This window comes from Heptranchias perlo, chromosome 7 (assembly GCF_035084215.1).
Source record: "Heptranchias perlo isolate sHepPer1 chromosome 7, sHepPer1.hap1, whole genome shotgun sequence".
NCBI lineage: Eukaryota > Metazoa > Chordata > Chondrichthyes > Hexanchiformes > Hexanchidae > Heptranchias > Heptranchias perlo.
Window position 1 is genome coordinate 96,566,633 of NC_090331.1, and position 18,605 is coordinate 96,585,237.

General features: G+C 43.1%; 1 protein-coding gene across 5 annotated transcripts in view; it reads left to right on the forward strand.

Annotated features, from left to right (window-relative positions):
* Positions 1-18,605, forward strand: part of pcnt (pericentrin) — a 314,588-nt gene that overhangs the window by 44,726 nt on the left and 251,257 nt on the right. For all 5 annotated transcript variants that reach the window (XM_067988139.1, XM_067988140.1, XM_067988141.1 and 2 more), the window contains exons 5-6: positions 9,422-9,571; positions 17,220-17,384. In XM_067988139.1, coding sequence (XP_067844240.1) covers positions 9,422-9,571; positions 17,220-17,384 — 315 coding nt within the window. The remainder of the gene's footprint in view (positions 1-9,421; positions 9,572-17,219; positions 17,385-18,605) is intronic.

Here is an 18,605-nt window from a genome sequence, read left to right on the forward strand (position 1 = left end):
CCACGTTGCTTGTTACTTCCTCAAAGAACTCTAATATATTAGTCGAACACAATTTACCTTTCACAAAGCCGTGTTGACTCTGCCTGATTGCATTGAGATTTTCTAAGTGCCCTGCTATATAACCTCCTTAATAATAGATTCTAGCATCTTCCCAATGACAGATGTTAAGCTAACTGGCCTGTAGTTTCCTGCTTTCTGTCTCCCTCCTTTCTTGAATAGATGAGTTACATTTGCTATTTTCCAATCTGATGGGACCCTTCTAGAATCTAGGGAATTTTGGAAAATTAATACCAATGCATCTACTACCTCTGCAGCCACTTCTTTTAAGACCCTAGGATGAAGTCTGTCAGGACCTGGGGACTTGTCAGCTTTTAGTTCTAATTTTTTTTCAAAACCCTTTCCCTGGTGATTATAAAGTTTTAAGTTCCTCACTCCCTTTCACCTCTTGATTCACAATTATTTCTGGCATGTTATTTGTATCCTCTATAGTGAAGACGGATACGAAATATCTGTTCAGTTCATCTGCCATTTCCTTATTCTCCATTATTCATTCCCCAGACTTAGTATCTGGAGGACAAATGCTCACTTTTCCTCTTTAAATACCTGTAGAAACTCTTACTATCTGTTTTTATATTTCTAGCTAGCTTTCTCTCGTACTCTAATTTCTCCCTCCTTATTAATCTTTTAGTCATTCTCTGCTGTTTTTTATATTCTGTCTAATCTTCACAGAATTGTATGCTTTTTCTTTCAATTTGATACTATCTTTAACTTCCTTAGTTAGCCACGGATAGTACGTCCTTCCCCTAGAGTCTTTCTTTCTCACTGGAATGTATCTTTGCTGAGTGTTATGAAATACCTCATTAAATGTCTGCCACTGCATCTCTACTGACCTATCCCTTAACCTAATTTCCCAGTTCACTTTAGCCAGCTGTCTTCATGCCCTCATAATTGCCCTTATTTAAGTTTAAACACTAGTCTTAGACTTACTCTTCTCTCTCTCAAATTGAATGCGAAATTCGATCATATTGTGATCACTGCTACCCAGAAGATCCTTTACAATAAGTTCATTAATTAATCCTGCCTCATTACACATTACCAGATCTAGAATAGCCTGCTTTCTGGCTCTAGAACGTGCTGCTCTAAGAAATTGTCCCAAAAGCACTCTATGGACTCATCTTCCAGGCTACGTTTGCCAATCAGATTCTTCCAATCTATTTGTAAATGAAAATCACATGCATTCAGATACAAAAGCTTTAGTGCTGTCTTTTTATCATTTTTGCAACCTCTAGCCTTATCTGCTAGCGCACTGGCTCATAGCTGATGACCCACTGCGCCTCATGGATGCCCAGTTTTGAGCTGCTAGATCTATTCTGAATCTATCCCAATTGGCACGGTGGTAATGCCTCAACACATTGGATGGTGTCCTCAGTTTAAATCTGGGACTTGGTCTTCACAAGGTCTGTGCGGTGGTCACTCCTCCCAATATTGTCATGGACATGATCAGTCAGCCACCATGGCTTTGTCTTCCCACTCCCTTCTTTTGATTTTGGGTACATATTTGTCTTCCACATTTTTTAATCCTGTTCTTAAAAACTTTACATTTGTATTCTACATCAGTCTCATCACCACCCAGTAGGGTTAGCCAAAAAACCCATTCCAAATCATCTGCCATTTTAGTGAAGTTTGCTCTTCTGAAATCTGCTATGAGTAATGACTGAGGTGCTTTTATATTCAGGGTCTGGCTCTTGGGACAGCAATCTTGATGTGCCAATCTCCCGTTTCTGTTTAGTGTGTGCTGTTGTCACCTAAGAATCAACACATTATGATGCAATTGTGCTTAATGATGTAATAGAAAAATAATTAACTCTGTGTTGAAATGACCAAAGTCGTTAAATGCATGAAAGTCTGAGCCCTGATTCCAACAAAGGAAATGGTACTTATTTCTAGTAAGAATTCAAAGCTGGGTTTCTTTGGCTGCAGATGGCAGTTGTTTTCTGCACTGAGCTGGTTCTAAATATGGGAACAGTTTGTTTGTTAGGTGAAGATCTCGAAGTAATTAGCAGCAGATTGCTAAATGCAGGCTAATCTAGGTCTGCTCTGCTGTTGGATGAGGGATGGAATCACTTATATTAGTGAGTGTAATTGACGGTGGGTAGATGGGGGGAACCCATGAATTTGCCGTCTATTGTGCTATAATAAAGTAAAAGTATCTTATAATTACTCTGAAAGTGTCCAGATTTATTTAAAAGTTAATTGAGGTATTGGACACCTAGTTGCAACAGTACCCCTTGGCTACATTAAAAGTTCTTTCTTCATAGTCTTGTGTTTCATTTAGAATAGTAGTGTGTTCCTTTTACCAACTATTCCATAAATTTATGGCTTTCTGGAGAGGAGACTTTCATTTCATGAGACTGTCCTGGATTAAAGAACAGGTCTCCAAGACAAAAGGACTGTATATTTTAATCTAATCTCCCCATAGTTTCACAGCTTAATTCTACTCTTTGCAGTGGTTGGATAGATTTCTTTCAGAAAACAACATTTTGGGATCGTATATGAGTAATTTGAAACATGACTGGTGGTAAGTGTAACAGGCTTGGAAGGAAAAAGGTGACTTTGGACCTATGGTTCCCAAAGCTGTAAACCACTGGAGTTTTCCTCGTGTCATTTCTGGGTCTGTTGTAGAGTAATTGATAGAGATTGATTGCCATAATTAGTCAACAACTCCATTAACACTATATCATGCGATTGCCAGGATGGATGAAGGCGAACTAGATGGACTTTGTTTTTTTTATCGTCTAGCATTTCCTATGTGGTGTGTTAGAAGTGCTGTGCAATGAGTTACGTTCTTTTTCAAACATTTACTGTTTTCTGCAGCACTTTTCTTGAGTTGGACCTTGAGATGCAGCAAAGTTGCTTGATTTTGTTTTCCAATCCTTGTTTCTCCTCCATCCACCACCACCCCCCCCCCCCCAAAAAAAAGTGATTCTTGCTGAGCTATTGTACCACAATTGGCAATAACCTTCCAGTATCTTGTCCAAGAGGCCAATAATGGGCCATAATTTGTTGTAGCAGGATAATTAACGGCGTCTGCCGTTAGTTTTACTTGCCCTTGCATGTTTAGGTTTTTAATTTTTTTGCGTGGCAAGTTGCTGAAAGTGCAAACTGATAACGTTGCACAAATGGCCTCCTTCTGGACTGTATCATTCTATGAAATGTGGCAGCCAATTTGCCCACAGCGAGATCCCACAAACAATAATGTGATAATGACCAGGTAATTCATTTTAGTGATGTTGGTTGAGGGGTAAATATTGGCCAGAACATCAGGGAGAACTCCCCATTCTTTGAAATAGTGCCACGGAATCTTTTACGTCCACCTGAGAGAGCAGACGGGGCCTCGGTTTAACCGGAAGTCAACACCTTCAACAGTGCAGCATTCCCACAGTACTGCATTGGGGTGTTTGGTTAGATTATGTGCTCAAGTCTCTGGAGTGGGAGTCACTGTCGACATAAATCTGTCTAAACACCGAACTCTGTAGCGTCCAAAAAATATTTTGAAGAATTTTGTATTGCCTTTCAGAGACTTGTAACTGGCTAGTGGGATTTGAACAAGGGTATATTGGAGAATCGGTAGGCTTTGCAGCAAATTGTGTCTCATGAAAAATAGGTAAGGGGAATTATGTCTTTCAAAGCTCTTTCCCCAAATCTTCAAGCTAGCTTTCAGTGATATGCAGATTTTTGAGTTTTATAATTTGGCATATTTATTTTGTGTCCATTACTAAAATGAGCCTAGCCAGAATCGTAGAATCATACAGTGCAGAAGGAGCCCATTGTGCCTGTGCCGGCTCTTTGAAAGAGCTATCCAATTAGTCCCACTTCCCTGCTCTTTCCTTATAGCCCTGCAAATTTTATTTTCAAGTATATATTCAGATTCCTTTTTGAAAGTTATTGTTGAATCTGCTTCCACCACCCTTTCAGGCAGTGAATTCCAGATCATACCTTGCCTTTACTGGCTGCTCCTCTCCCGGCAACACTCCCACTCGCCACGTTGCTGCTGCTGCTCCTCCTCCAGGCTCTGCTGGAGATGCTGGGCCCAAGCCTACCCCACCCCATTCGTCTCCCAATCCCTAATCTCCCTCTCTCCCCTTACCTCCATCCTGAGCCCCATGGGGTGGGGGGGGGGGGGGGGGCGGTGGTGGGTGGAGTTGCAGCTCCAGCGCAAAGTTTAAAAGCCATAGTTCTCCCGAGTTGTGAGAAGCAGCTCCCGGGAGATTCTTGTCCCTTTTCGGGATACATGGCAACAGTGAGCGCGGGCCGAATTGAACTGTATGTTTGACACCCCCGATGTAGACCTTAATGGAAAAGTGCGTGGCTTCTAACCTTGGGTCTTGTATAATTCATAAATTACAACATTTTGAAATATTCTTATGTCTGAATAGCGCTGTTTAACTTTATTTGACATTGTTCCCATTTCAAGGTTGCTATAGAACCTTTTTTCTCCAGCAGTTCCCATATGTGGACTGTATCCCCTGTAATTCAAAAGTTGCACATTTTACACATTCTGGCCGTGCAAAATTGCATGATCTAATGAGTTCTTTGCAGTAATCTGTATATTGGATTAAACATTCTGCTATGCCATTGCGCTCACTACGGAAAGAGTAGATATTACACTCCAATGACAACAACTTGCATTTATATAGCGCCTTTTCTGTAGGAAAACATCCCAAGGCGCTTCATCGCACAAAAATCGACACCGAGCCAAAGAATGAGATATTAGGAGGGGTGACTAAAAACTTGATTAAAGAGTTAGATGTTAAGGAGAGTCCTGAAGTAGGAGAGAGAGGCAGAGAGGTTATGATAGGGAATTCCAGAACTTTGGGCGTGGATAGCTGAAGGCACATTCGCCAATGGTCGGGTGTACGGTTGGACAAGAGCAGAGTTGGAGGAACGCAAAGTTCTTTGGGGGTTGTAGGCCTGAAGGAGGTTACAGAGATGGGGAGAGGTGAGGGTCGTGGAGGAATTTGTAAACAAGGATGAGAATTTTAAAATCCAATGGATTGGTGGACCGGGAACCAATGTCAGACAGCGAGCACAGGGGTGGTGAGTGAGCGGGACTTGTGTCGATATTTCTACTTACAATTTGCAAGTAAATATATGAAACAACACATTCATATTAGGCAGTTCAAACATAATTATAACTAGAAAAGTCTGTACATAAGAGAACATAAGAACATAAGAAATTGGAGCAGGAGTAGGCCAATCGGCCCCTCGAGCCTGCTCCGCCATTTAATAAGATCATGGCTGATCTGATCCCAACCACAAATCTAAAGAACACAAGAAGTCGGAGCAGGACCCGGCCACATAGCCCCTGGGCCCTCTCCGCCACCCACAGGGCATTGACCGATCCGAACTCAGCTTCATGTCCAATTTCCTGCCCGCTCCCCATAACCCCTAATTCCCTTTACTTCGAGGAAACTGTCTATTTCTGTTTTAAATTTATCTAATGATGTAGCTTCCACAGCTTCCTGGGGCAGCATATTCCACAGACCTACCACCCTCTGAGTGAAGAAGTTTCTCCTCATCTCAGTTTTGAAAGAGCAGCCCCTTATTCTAAGATTATGCCCCCTAGTTCTAGTTTCACCCATCTTTGGGAACATCCTTACTGCATCCACCCGATCAAGACCCCTCACAATCTTATATGTTTCAATAAGATCGCCTCTCATTCTTCTGAACTCCAATGAGTAGAGTCCCAATCTACTCAACCTCTCCTCATATGTGCGCCCCCTCATCCCCGGGATTAACCGAGTGAACCTTCTTTGTACTGCCTCGAGAGCAAGTATGTCTTTTCTTAAGTATGGAGACCAAAACTGTATGCAGTATTCCAGGTGCGGTCTCACCAATACCTTATATAACTGCAGCAATACCTCCCTGTTTTTATATTCTATCCCCCTAGCAATAAAAGCCAACATTCCGTTGGCTTTCTTGATCACCTGCTGCACCTGCATACCAACTTTTTGATTTTCTTGCACTAGGACCCCCAGATCCCTTTGTACTGCAGTACTTTCCAGTCTCTCGCCATTAAGAAAATAACTTGCTCTCTGATTTTTCCTGCCAAAGTGCATAACCTCACATTTTCCAATATTATATTGCATCTGCCAAATCTCCGCCCACTCACCCAGCCTGTCTATATCCCCTTGCAGGTTTTTTATGTCCTCCTCACTCTCTACTTTCCCTCCCATCTTTGTATCATCTGCAAATTTTGATATGTTGCACTCGGTCCCCTCCTCCAAATCGTTAATATAGATTGTAAAGAGTTGGGGACCCAGCACCGACCCCTGTGGAACACCACTGGTTACTGGTTGCCAGTCCGAAAATGAACCATTTATCCCAACTCTCTGCTTCCTGTTCGATAACCAATCCTCCACCCATGCCAGAATATTACCCCCAATCCCGTGATTTTTTATCTTAAGTAATAATCTTTCATGTGGCACCTTGTCGAATGCCTTCTGGAAGTCTAAATACACTACGTCCACTGGTTCCCCTTTATCCACCCTATACGTTATATCCTCGAAGAACTCAAGCAAATTTGTCAGACATGACTTCCCCTTCATGAAGCCATGCTGACTTTGTCCTATTAAATTATGCTTATCTAAATGTTCCGTTACTGTCTCCTTAATAATAGACTCCAAAATTTTACCCACCACAGATGTTAAGCTAACTGGCCTATAATTTCCAGCCTTCTGCCTACTACCCTTTTTAAATAACGGTGTTACATTAGCAGTTTTCCAATCTGCCGGGACCTCTCCTGAGTCCAGGGAATTTTGGAAAACTATCACCAAAGCATCCACAATCCCTACTGCCACTTCCCTCAAGACCCTAGGATGGAAGCCATCAGGTCCAGGGGATTTATCCGCCTTGAGTCCCATTATTTTACTGAGTACCATCTCCTGAGTGATTTTAATCGTATTTAGCTCCTCCCCCCCGAGAGTCCCCTGTTTGTCCAGTGTTGGGATATTCTTAGTGTCCTCTACTGTAAAGACTGAAACAAAATATTTGTTCAGCATTTTTGCCATCTCCATGTTTCCCACCATTAATTTCCCGGTCTCATCCTCTAAGGGACCTATGTTTGCCTTAGCCACCCTTTTTCTTTTTATATAACTATAGAAACTCTTGCTATCTGTTTTTATATTTTTTGCTAATTTCTTTTCATAATCTAACTTCCCTTTCTTAATCAATCCTTTAGTTACTTTTTGCTGTCTTTTGAAGAATTCCCAATCTTCTATCCTCCCACTAAGTTTGGCTACCTTATATGTCCTTGTTTTTAGTCGGATACTATCCTTGATTTCTTTACTTAGCCACGGGTGGCTGTCATTTCTTTTACACCCTTTTTTCCTCAGTGGAATATATTTATTTTGAAAGTTGTAAAATAACTCCCTAAATGAACACCACTGCTCATGTACCGTCTTACCCTTTAATCTATTTTCCCAGTCCACTTTAATCAATTCCGCTCTCATACCATCATAGTCTCCTTTATTCAAGCTCAGTACGCTTGTTTGAGAATCAACCTTCTCACCCTCTAATTGGATATGGAATTCAACCATGTTGTGGTCGCTCGTTCCAAGGGGATCCTTAACTAGGACATTATTAATTAATCCTGACTCATTACACAGGACCAGGTCCAAGGTTGCCTGCCCCCTTGTAGGATCAGTTACATACTGCTCAAGAAATCCATCCCTGATGCACTCAATGAACTCGTCCTCAAGGCTGCTCTGCCCAATTTGATTTGTCCAGTTAATATGATAATTAAAATCCCCCATAATTATGGCTGTTCCCTTATTACATGCCCCGACTATCTCCTGATTAATACTTCTTCCAGCAGAGTTGCAACTATTAGGAGGCCTATATACTACGCCCACTAATGTTTTTTTTCCCTTATTATTCCTTATCTCCACCCAAACTGTTTCATTATCTTGATGCTTTGTCCCAATATCATTTCTCTGTATTACAGTGATTCCTTCCTTTATTAACATAGCCACCCCACCTCCCCTTCCTTCCTGCCTGTCCTTCCTGATTGTTAAATACCCTGGCATATTTAATTCCCAGTCGTTGTCACCCTGCAGCCATGTTTCTGTAATGGCCACAAGATCATACCCATACGTAGTTATTTGTGCCGTTAACTCGTCCATTTTATTACGAATGCTACGTGCATTCAGATAAAGAACTTTCAAATCTGTTTTGTGACGCTTAGTTCCTGCTTTTTCCTTTTTTAACACTTTACCTATTACTCCATACCTTCTGTCCCTTCCTGTTACGCTTTCCTCTCTCTCCCTGCTCAGGTTCCCAACCCCCTGCCACTTTAGTTTAAACCCTCCCCAACAGCACTAGCAAACACTCCTCCTAGGACAGCGGTCCCGGCCCTGCCCAGGTGCAGACCGTCCGGTTTGTACTGGTCCCACCTCCCCCAGAACCGTTTCCAGTGTCCCAGGAATTTGAATCCCTCCCCCTTGCACCATTCCTCTAGCCACGTATTCATTTGAAATATCCTCCTATTTCTACTCTGACTAGCACGTGGCACTGGCAGCAATCCTGAGATTACTACCTTTGAGGTCCTATTTTTTAATTTACCTCCTAACTCCCTATATTCTGCTTTTAGGACCTCATCCCCTTTTTTACCTATATCGTTGGTGCCTATGTGCACCACGACAGCTGGCTGTTCGCCCTCCCCCTCCAAAATGTTCTGTAGCCGCTCCGAGACATCCTTGATCCTTGCACCAGGGAGGCAACACACCATCCTGGAGTCTCGGTTGCGGCCGCAGTAACATGTCCATTACTTAGTAAGCACTTCTTATTTCCCATAATAAAATCCTGGTTATTGCCGTTGAGTAGTGTAGTCTTTTTGTTCTGTTTTAGATAGCCTGCAAGTGGGAAGTTTAAAAATACTTTATCAAATCAAACAGAATTGCAAAACGTTTGTTTTTGTCCACTTAATTCCTTTTGTCATTAGTTTTTAGACCAGTGCCGATGATGATTCAATTCATAAATTTAATGTTATCAAATGAAAATATCTTAATTAAGTATTTAGTTGAAAGTGTGGAACTCAATGGAATTCACACATTATACTGCAGAAAACCAGTTTCTGTCTATGCAATTCCTACTTCTGATGACAATTGAATTTATTAGCCAAGTGTCAGATTCCCAATGAACAAAAACAGCTGTCTCCGAATAGGGGAATCTCATGCTATTTACATTGAATGCTATTATCTGTGTCATCTGCAATTTATTTTGGTGAAGCAGTTTTGCGCAAGATTCTCAGCACTCTCTCCGGCAGCCATTGTTCTCCATCCTCAAATTCAAAATAAACTGAATAAAATATATTTCTAATACGCCTGAAATAAATGTTCTCATTTTGTTCTGGTCTCATTAGGAATTAGAGATGGCTGTACAAAAGAGGAATGATATTATTGGCCAGCTGACCGATAACCTACAGCAGGCCATTCAGAACAGAGATGAGGTCCAACAGGAAACTCTGGAGTTAACTGATCAGATTCAGTCTTTACAACACCAATTACAACAGGTATTGTCTATGGATATATTGTGTTTTTCTTTAAGCTTCTTAATCCAGATACCTTTAACTTGCAACGAATGTCTGAATTCGACTGCCACACTTATCTTTCCTACTGACGTAGAAATTCTTTGTGTGTTTATTAAACTGTGTGGTATCATTTGCTAAGGAATGGGGCACTGTTCTGCTTTACATGTCCAAGATCAGCATCAAGCATTTCTAGATTGATTCTTGTATTGTTTAGATGCAGTGCGAAATTCCTCCTAATCTGCTGCAGCTTTAGAAGAGCAATTCTACTTCATTGGTTGAATATTTTGATTGCCCATACCAGCCGTTCCCCTGGTGTCTCTGTGAGACTACAATTTAGGGCTAGTTTTGTATACTAAATTTCAGTGTAGTTGGTCATTGTATACACATTTATGCTGTGGTATATATTCACATTGTGAAGCAACCATATTAACATATATCACACCTGTATGCTGCTCATCAGTATGTGATAAATTAACAACCTGAAAGGGTTTTCAATGCAAGACTGAAAGCTACACTTAGATACTGCATGTGATTGATTTTGGTACATTATTACTTTTGTAGTGCTATTAGCAAGTTTTTGCCTGGGTAACAAAAGCATCATGAGGTAAAAGTAGGTTTATATTCTACTCTTGATGATTCAGTCAATTTTGCTCTTTTTAAAAAAAAAACTTCAATTATCCAGTAACTTGAATTAAGTAAATTAAATAATGCAAGTACCAGCTTGGCTCAATGGAAGCAGTTTTGCCTCAGGAGCTCTCGGGTTCAAGCTCTATTCCAGGATTTAAGCACATAATCTAGGCTGACAGCTCAGTATGGTACTGACTGTGTTCTGCATTACCGGAGGTATAGTCTTTCGTTAAACTAAGGGTCCGTCTGCCTGCACAGGTGGGCACAAAAGATCTTATGGTGCTAATCAAAGGAGCAGAGGTGTCTTGGTCAACATTTAGCCCTCAAACAACTTCATTGGTCATTTGTCTCATTGATGTTTGTGGGACCTTTGTGCTTGCAAATTGACTGCTCTGTTTGCCTATATAACAAGAGTAATTACACTTCTCCCCTCTATGAATTCCTATTCTACAGTTGTTTCTAAGTGCCTCAGTGCGTCTTTGTTTTGTTTACTCTAGTTGACTCTGTAGTCTGAAGCACGTGAGGGCAACACAAGTGTACCATTCACCTATGTTTCCCCACAAGAGTGGAGCCCGTCTCTATGTAGACTAGCTTTTAGCCTGAGAATCTGCATATGCATGAGTGGCTGAGACTCTTTGGGCACTGCACAAGTGAAACGAGCAATGAAGGAAGTTGTACAGATGGAGGCAGGAAGATACAAAGGAACACAGACAGACTAAGTGGACAAAACTATGGCAGATGGAGTTCAGTGTGGGGAAGTGTGAGTTCATCCACTTTGGATCTGAGAACAACAACTTGCATTTATAGAACGCCTTTAAAGTAGTAAAATATCCCAAGGCGCTTCACAGGAGCGATACCAGACAAAATTTGACACCGAGCCACATAAGGAGGTATTAGGACAGGTGACCAAAAGCATGGTCAAAGAGGTAGATTTTAAGGAGCGTATTGAGAAGAGGCGGAGAGCTTTAGGGATGGAATTCCAGAGCTTACGTTCTAGACAGCTGATGGCACGCCGCCAGTGGAGGGGCGAAAGAAATCGGGTATGCACAGAGGCCAGAATTGGAGGAATGCAGAGTTCTTGGAGGGTTGCAGGGCTGGAGGATGTTACGTAGATAGGCCATGAAGAGATTTGAACACACAGATGAGAATTTTAAATTTCAGCCATTGCTGGACTGGGAGCCAATGTAGATCAGAGAGCACAGGGGTGATGGGCGAATGGGACTATGTGCGAGTTAGGATACAGGCAGCAGAGCTTTGGATGAGCTCAAGTTTAGGGGGCGTAGAAGATGCAGGTCACAGCAACAACAAAACAAAACTGCAGTGTGACGTCACAGATAAGGCAGGTAGGTGGTTGGTGGTGTGTATCTCTTCTGTTTTCTTCCTCCTTAGGACTGTGGGCTAAATAACATAGCATAAGACTACATTTAAAAAAAAATAAACTTAACTTAGTTACAGCAAGTGGTGTTTTTTAGTGAATCAAGGTCCCTAGTGTAGTTAACAGTCTCTAAATTAAGAGTAATTTAAAGGAGCGAACTCCTTAAAGGGAGTAACTAACGAGCTTAATCTAAGGCAAGTCATGGCAGCAGAGCTTGCACCCCTGATATGCTCCTCCTGGCGACCATGTGTGCAGGAAGTGTGTCCAGCTGCAGCTACTGGCTAACCGCATTTCGGAGCTGGAGGTGCGGGTGGATTCGTTGTGGAGCATCCGTGATGCTGAGATTATAGTGGATAGCACGTTCAGTGAAGTGGTCACTCCGCAGGCAGAAAGGAAATGGGTGACCGCCAGGCAGAGTAAAAGGATGAGGCAGGTAGAGCAGGAGTCCCCAGGGGCCATCTCCCTCTCAAACAGATATACCGCTTTGGATACTGTTGGGGGAGATGGCTTATCAGGGGAATGCAGCAAGAGCCAAGACCGTGGCACCACGAGTGACTCAGCTGCACAGGAAGGGAGGAAAAAGAATGGGACAGCAATAGTGATTGGGGATTCAATCGTAAGGGGAACAGATAGGCGTTTCTGCGGCTGCAAACGTGACTCCAGGATGGTACATTGCTTCCCTGGTGCTAGAGTCAAGGATGTCACGGAGCGGCTGCAGGACATTCTGAAGTGGGAGGATGAACAGCCAGAGGTCGTGGTCCATATCGGTACAAACGACATAGGTTTAAAAAAAAAAGGGATGAGGTCCTGCAAGCAGAATATAGGGAGTTAGGAAATAAATTAAAAAGCAGGACCTCTAAGATAGTAATCTCAGGATTACTCCCAGTGCCACGTGCTAGCGAGAGCAGAAATAGGAGAATAGACCAGATGAATGCGTGGCTTGAGAGATGGGGTAGGAAGGAGGGGTTTAAATTCCTGAGGCATTGGGACCGATTCTGGGAAAAGCGGGACCTGTACAAGCTGAATGGGTTGCACCCAAGCAGAACCGGGACCAATATCCTCGCGGGGGCATGTGCTAGTTCTGTTGGGGAGGGTTTAAACTAGTATGGCAGGGGGATGGGAACCAAAGGGCAGGTACAGATAGGACAAATTCAGACCAGGAAACGGGAAGTAGAAAAGCAGTTAGTGAAGTAGTTAGTGACTCCGAAAGGCAAAAGAAGCAAAGGTTAAATAGTGTTCAGCACAGGAATTTGACGGGGTTAAAGGGTATATACTTCAATGCAAGGAGTATTACGAACAAAGCAGATGAGCTAACGGCACGGATAGACACATGGCAGCATAATGGAAACCTGGCTTAAAGAGGGGGATAATTGGCAGCTCAGTATCCCTGGATATAGAGTTTTCAGGCAGGATAGAGTGGGTTATAAAAAAGGAGGTGGGGTAGCATTATTGGTTAAAGAATCAATGACAGTTGTGAAAAGGGATGATATGCTAAATAGATCATCAATCGAGGCCATATGGGTTGAGCTAAGAAATAAAAAAAGGGGCAGTCACACTACTAGGAGTGTACTATAGACCCCCGAATAGCGAAAGGGAGATAGAAGAACAAATATGTAGGCAAATTTCTGAGTGCAAAAATAAGAGGGCAATAATAGTAGGGGACTTCAACTACCCTAACATCAACTGGGATTCAAGGGGCACAGAGGGCGCAAAATTTTTGATCGGAGTCCAAGAGAACTTTTTTAGCCAGTACGTGATGAGCCCAACAAAAGGGGATGCAATTCTTCATTTCCCAGGACTAAATCTAGATGGTGAAGTGACATATTGGAGATAGTGACCACAATTCAGTTAGTTTTAGCATTATTATGCAAAAGGACAGAGTTAAATCAGGAGTAAACGTTTTAAATTGGGGGAAGGCAAATTTTACAGAACCGAGGTGATTTGGCAGAAGTGGACTGGACACAACTACTTGAGGAGAAATCAGTGGCAAGCCAGTGGGAGGCACTAAAAAGTGAAATTCTACGGGTACAATGCAGACATGTCCCCTCAAAGAAAAAGGGTGGCACTGCTAAATTTAGAGCCCCCTGGTTGTCTAGAAGTATATGGGGCAAGATAAAGCAGAAAAAGAAACCTTATGACTGTCACAGAAAACTAAATACTGCAGAAAGCCTAGAGGAGTATAGAAAGTCCAGGGATGATTTAAAAAAGGAAATAAAGAAAGCAAAGAGAGGGCATGAAAAATATTAGCTAGTAAGATTAAAGAAAACCCAAAGATGTTTTATCAGTACATTAAGAACAAGAGGATAGCTAAGGAAAAGGTGGGACCTATCAGGGATGATGAGGGTAACTTGTGTGTAGAAGTAGAGGATGTGGGTAGGGTTTTAAATTAATATTTTGTCTCCGTATTCACAAGGGAAAGGGATGATCCAGACGTAGTAGTTAAAGAGGAGCGCTGTGAAATACTGGATAAGGTAAACATAACGAGAGAGGAAGTACTAGAGGGACTGGAATCCTGAAAGTTGATAAGTCACCAGGGCCGGATGGATTGTTTCCTAGGCTATTGAAGGAAGCCAGGGAGGAAATAGCAGATGCTCTGAGGATCATTTTCCAATCCTCAGTAGATACAGGGGAGGACCGGAGGACTGGAAGACTGCAAACGTAGTGCCATTGTTCAAAAAGGGTACAGTTATAGACCGGTCAGTCTTACCTCGGTGGTGGGCAAGCTATTAGAATAAGTACTGAGAAATATGATAAACTGTCACTTGGAAAGGCATGGTTTAATCGGGGATAGTCAGCATGGATTTGTTCAGGGAAGGTCATGCCTTACAAATCTGATTGAATTCTTTGAGGAAGTGACCAGGAGGATTGATGAGGGCAGTGCAATGGATGTTGTCTTCATGAATTTTAGTAAGGCATTTGACATGGTCCCATCTGGCAGACTGGTCAGAAAGGTAAAAACCCATGGGATACAGGGAAATGTGGCGAATTGGATCCAAAATTGGCTCAGTGACAGGAAACAAAGGGTAAAAGTCGATGGATGTCTTTGCGAATGGAAATCCGTTTCCAGTGGTGTGCCACAGGGCTCAGTGTTGGGTCCCTTGCTGTTTGTGGTATATATTAATGATTTGGACTTGAATGTGGGGGGCATGATTGGCAAATTTGCAGACGACACAAAAATTGGCCGTGTAGTTGATAGTGAAGAGGATAGCTGTAGATTCCAAGAAGATATCAATGGGTTGGTGGAGTGGGCGGAAAAGTGGCAAATGGAGTTCAACCCGGAGAAGTGTGAGGTAATGCACTTGGGGAGGGCAAACAGTAAAAGGGAATACGCAGTAAACGGGAATATATTGAGAGGGGTCGAGGAAGTGAGAGACCTTGGAGTGAATGCGCACAGGTCCCTGAAGGTGGCAGTACAGGTAGATAAAGTTGTGACGAAGGCATACGGAATGCTCTCCGTTATTAGCCGAGGTATAGAATACAAAAGCAGGGATGTAATGATGGAACTGTATAAAACGCTGGTAAGGCCACAGCTGGAGTATTGTGTGCAGTTCTGGTCACTACATTACAGGAAGGATGTAATTGCTCTGGAGAGAGTGCAGAGAAGATTTACAAGAATATTGCCAGGGCGTGAAAATTGCAGCTACGAGGAGAGATTGGATCGGCTGGGGTTGTTTTCCTTGGAGCAGAAGAGGCTGCGGGGAGATTTGATTGAGGTGTACAAAATTATGAGGAGCCTAGATAGAGTAGACAGGAAGTACCTGTTTCCCCTAGTGGAGAGTTCAAGAACTAGAGGACATAGATTTAAGCTGATTGGCGGAAGGATTAGAGGGGACATGGGGAGAAACTTTTTTACCCAGAGGGTGGTGGGTGTATGGAATTTGCTGCCTGAATTGGTGGTAGAGGCAAGGACCCTCAACTCTTTTTTAATTTAAAAATAAAAGTACCTGTACCTGCACCTAAAGTGCTATAAGCTGCAGGGCTACGTACTGGATGCTGGAAGGTGAGATTAGAATGGGCACCTGGTTGTTCTTCGAGCTGCCAAATGGCCTCCTTCTGTGCTGTGTGTTTTCTATGGTTCTCTGGGAGGCCGGCCAGGAGAGCATTGGCATAGTTGAGTCTGGAGGTAACAGAAGCATGGATGAGGGTTTCAGCAGCAAACGGGCTGAGGCAAGGGCGGCGATGGGTGATTTTTTTCAGAGGTTGAAGCAGGCGATCTTGGTGATGGAGTGGATGCAGAGATTGCGAACCGTCTAGTTTAGCCTCAGACAGTGGCCAGGGAGGGGGATGGAGTTTGTGGTGGGGGGCGAAGACAATGACTTCGGTCTTCCCAATATTTAATTGGAGGAAATTTTTGCTCGTCCAATATTGGATGTCGGACAAGCAGTGTGCCAAATCAGATGCAGCGAAGGGGTCGAGAGAGGTGGTAGTGAGAGTAAGCTGGGTGTTGTCCGCGTCTGCGTGGAGGTGGCCAAGGATAGATCCTTGGGGGAACTGCAGAGGCAAATTGGACTATTTTCTTGATGGTGAGCAACTATGAGCCATGGAGGACCAAATTATTAAAAGCTAGTGCACAGGTACAAAATAGTAATCGAAAAGGCTAATGAAATGTTGGACTTTATCTCAAAGCACTTGGATACAAAAGTGAGGAACTGATGCTTCAGTTATACAGAGCCTTGGTCGGACCCCATCTGGTGTACTGCATTCAGTTTTGGGCACTATATTGCAGGAAAGATATATTGGCCTGGGCTTAATGGATTAAATTATGAAGACTGCATAAACTTGGTTTGTATTGCCATGAGCTTTGAAGGTTGAGGGGTGATCTAATTGAGATGTTTAAAATAATAAAGGGATTTGATAGGATAGATACAGAGAAATTATTTCCTCTGGTGGGGGAATCCAGACCAAGGGGGCACAATCTTAAAATTAGAGCTAGGCCATTTAGGAGTGAAATTAGGAATACAAACGGTAGTGGAAATCTGTAAATTTCTCCCCAAAAGGCTGTGGATGCTGGGTCAATTAAAATTTTCAAGACTGAGATTGATAGATTTTTTTGTTGGGTAAGGAATCGAGGGATATTACAGCCACACACTTAGGTAAAAGTGCCTAAAGAATGAAGCAAAGCTAACTTGGACCATTTATAGTTTGGGACGGGCCTAAGATCAGCGTGTCATGACGTGATATGGGCTGAACTGGTCCCAGGCATCTGTGTGCTACATGTTATGATATCTGGTTACAAGATGCACTGAATTTGACTCACTGTAATTAATGGCTGGTAAACGGAACTTCAGCAATTGGGAAGACTCAGTAAAAACGCGGGGGTAGCTGCTTCTGGACTTAACATACCCGGTATTTTTGGTGCCACCAACTGCATGGGACTCGTGCATCAGAAGCTGGTGGCACTAGCATAGTGAGAAAACTCTCGCGTGCCTGTATGTGTTTCAGATCCTTGCGCTAGCTCCCTCTCTCGCTGTTTGCAGGAGGAGAAAATGTTTTTTGGGCTAAGACTTCTCTGGCTGTGTGATATAGCTCAAGAAGCTGGTTATGTGATAGCAATAATTTCAGGTCACCTACCTGACTATCAAAGAAATGTATTCATGAAGAATTTTCAAGAGTTATATTATTTTGCAGGCAAGTGAGATCCTGAAAAGCAAAAGCCCTGGATTTATGGAGCTGCTTCAGGCCCAGCAGCAAATCTCTTTGTTCCAGCAGAGCCTGAAAGACCAGAGTGAACACCTGGAGACCCTTGAGCAACGAGCACATGATCTAGAACTCCAACTGGAATATTCCGAGCAGGTGAGCAAATGGCAGGACTTGTTGCAGTGATTAATTTTCTAAACGTCAAGTGTTTCCACTTTGCTCCATCTCCAAGCTTTGTCCTATTTACACAATACGAGTATTTAGAAAATGAGATTCTGTCCAGCAATGTGCATTCAGTTAGCATGCCTGCTTTTCTGAACCTAAGATATCCCGATTTTAAAAAAATGCAAACAAAGCACCAGGGTTCGTTTCTAAAGGAATAGAATTGAAAAGCAAAGAAGTTATGTTTAACTTGTATAGAACCTTGGTTAGACCACACATGGAGTACTCTGTAAAGTTCTAGTCTCCATATTACAAAAAGGATATAGAGGCATTGGAAAAGGTGCAAAAAAGATTTACAAGGATGATCTTTTTTTATTTGTTCATGGGATGTGGGCGACGCTGGCAAGGCCAGCATTTGTTGCCCATCCCTAATTGCCCTTGAGAAGGTGGTGGTGAGCCGCCTTCTTGAACCACTGCAGTCTGTGTGGTGAAGGTTCTCCCACAGTGTTGTTAGGGAGTTCCAGGATTTTGACCCAGCGACGACAAAGGACCGTCGATATATTTCCAAGTCTGGATGGTGTGTGACTTGGAGGGGAACATGCAGGTGGTGTTGTTCCCATGTGCCTGCTGCCCTTGTCCTTCTAGGTGGTAGAGGTCACGGGTTTGGGAGGTGCTGTCGAAGAAGCCTTGGTGAGTTGCTGCAGTGCATCCTGTGAATGGTACACACTGTAGCCACGGTGCACCGGTGGTGAAGGGAGTGAATGTTTAGGGTGGTGGATGGGGTGCCAATCAAGCGGGCTGCTTTATCCTGGATGGTGTCAAGCCTCTTGAGTGTTGTTGGAGCTGCACTCATCCAGGCAAGTGGAGAGTATTCCATCACACTCCTGACTTGTGCCTTGTAGATGGTGGAAAGGCTTTGGGGAATCAGGAGGTGAGTCACTCGCCACAGAATACCCAGCCTCTGACCTGCTCATGTAGCCACAGTATTTATGTGGCGGGTCCAGTTAAGTTTCTGGTCAATGGTGACCCCCAGGATGTTGATGGTGGGGGATTCGGCGATGATAATGCCGTTGAATGTCAAGGGGAGGTGGTTAGAGACTCTCTTGTTGGATATGGTCATATCTGGCACTTGTCTGGCGCAAATGTTACTTGCCACTTAGCCCAAACCTGGATGTTGTCCAGGTCTTGCTGCATGCAGACACGGACTGCTTCGTT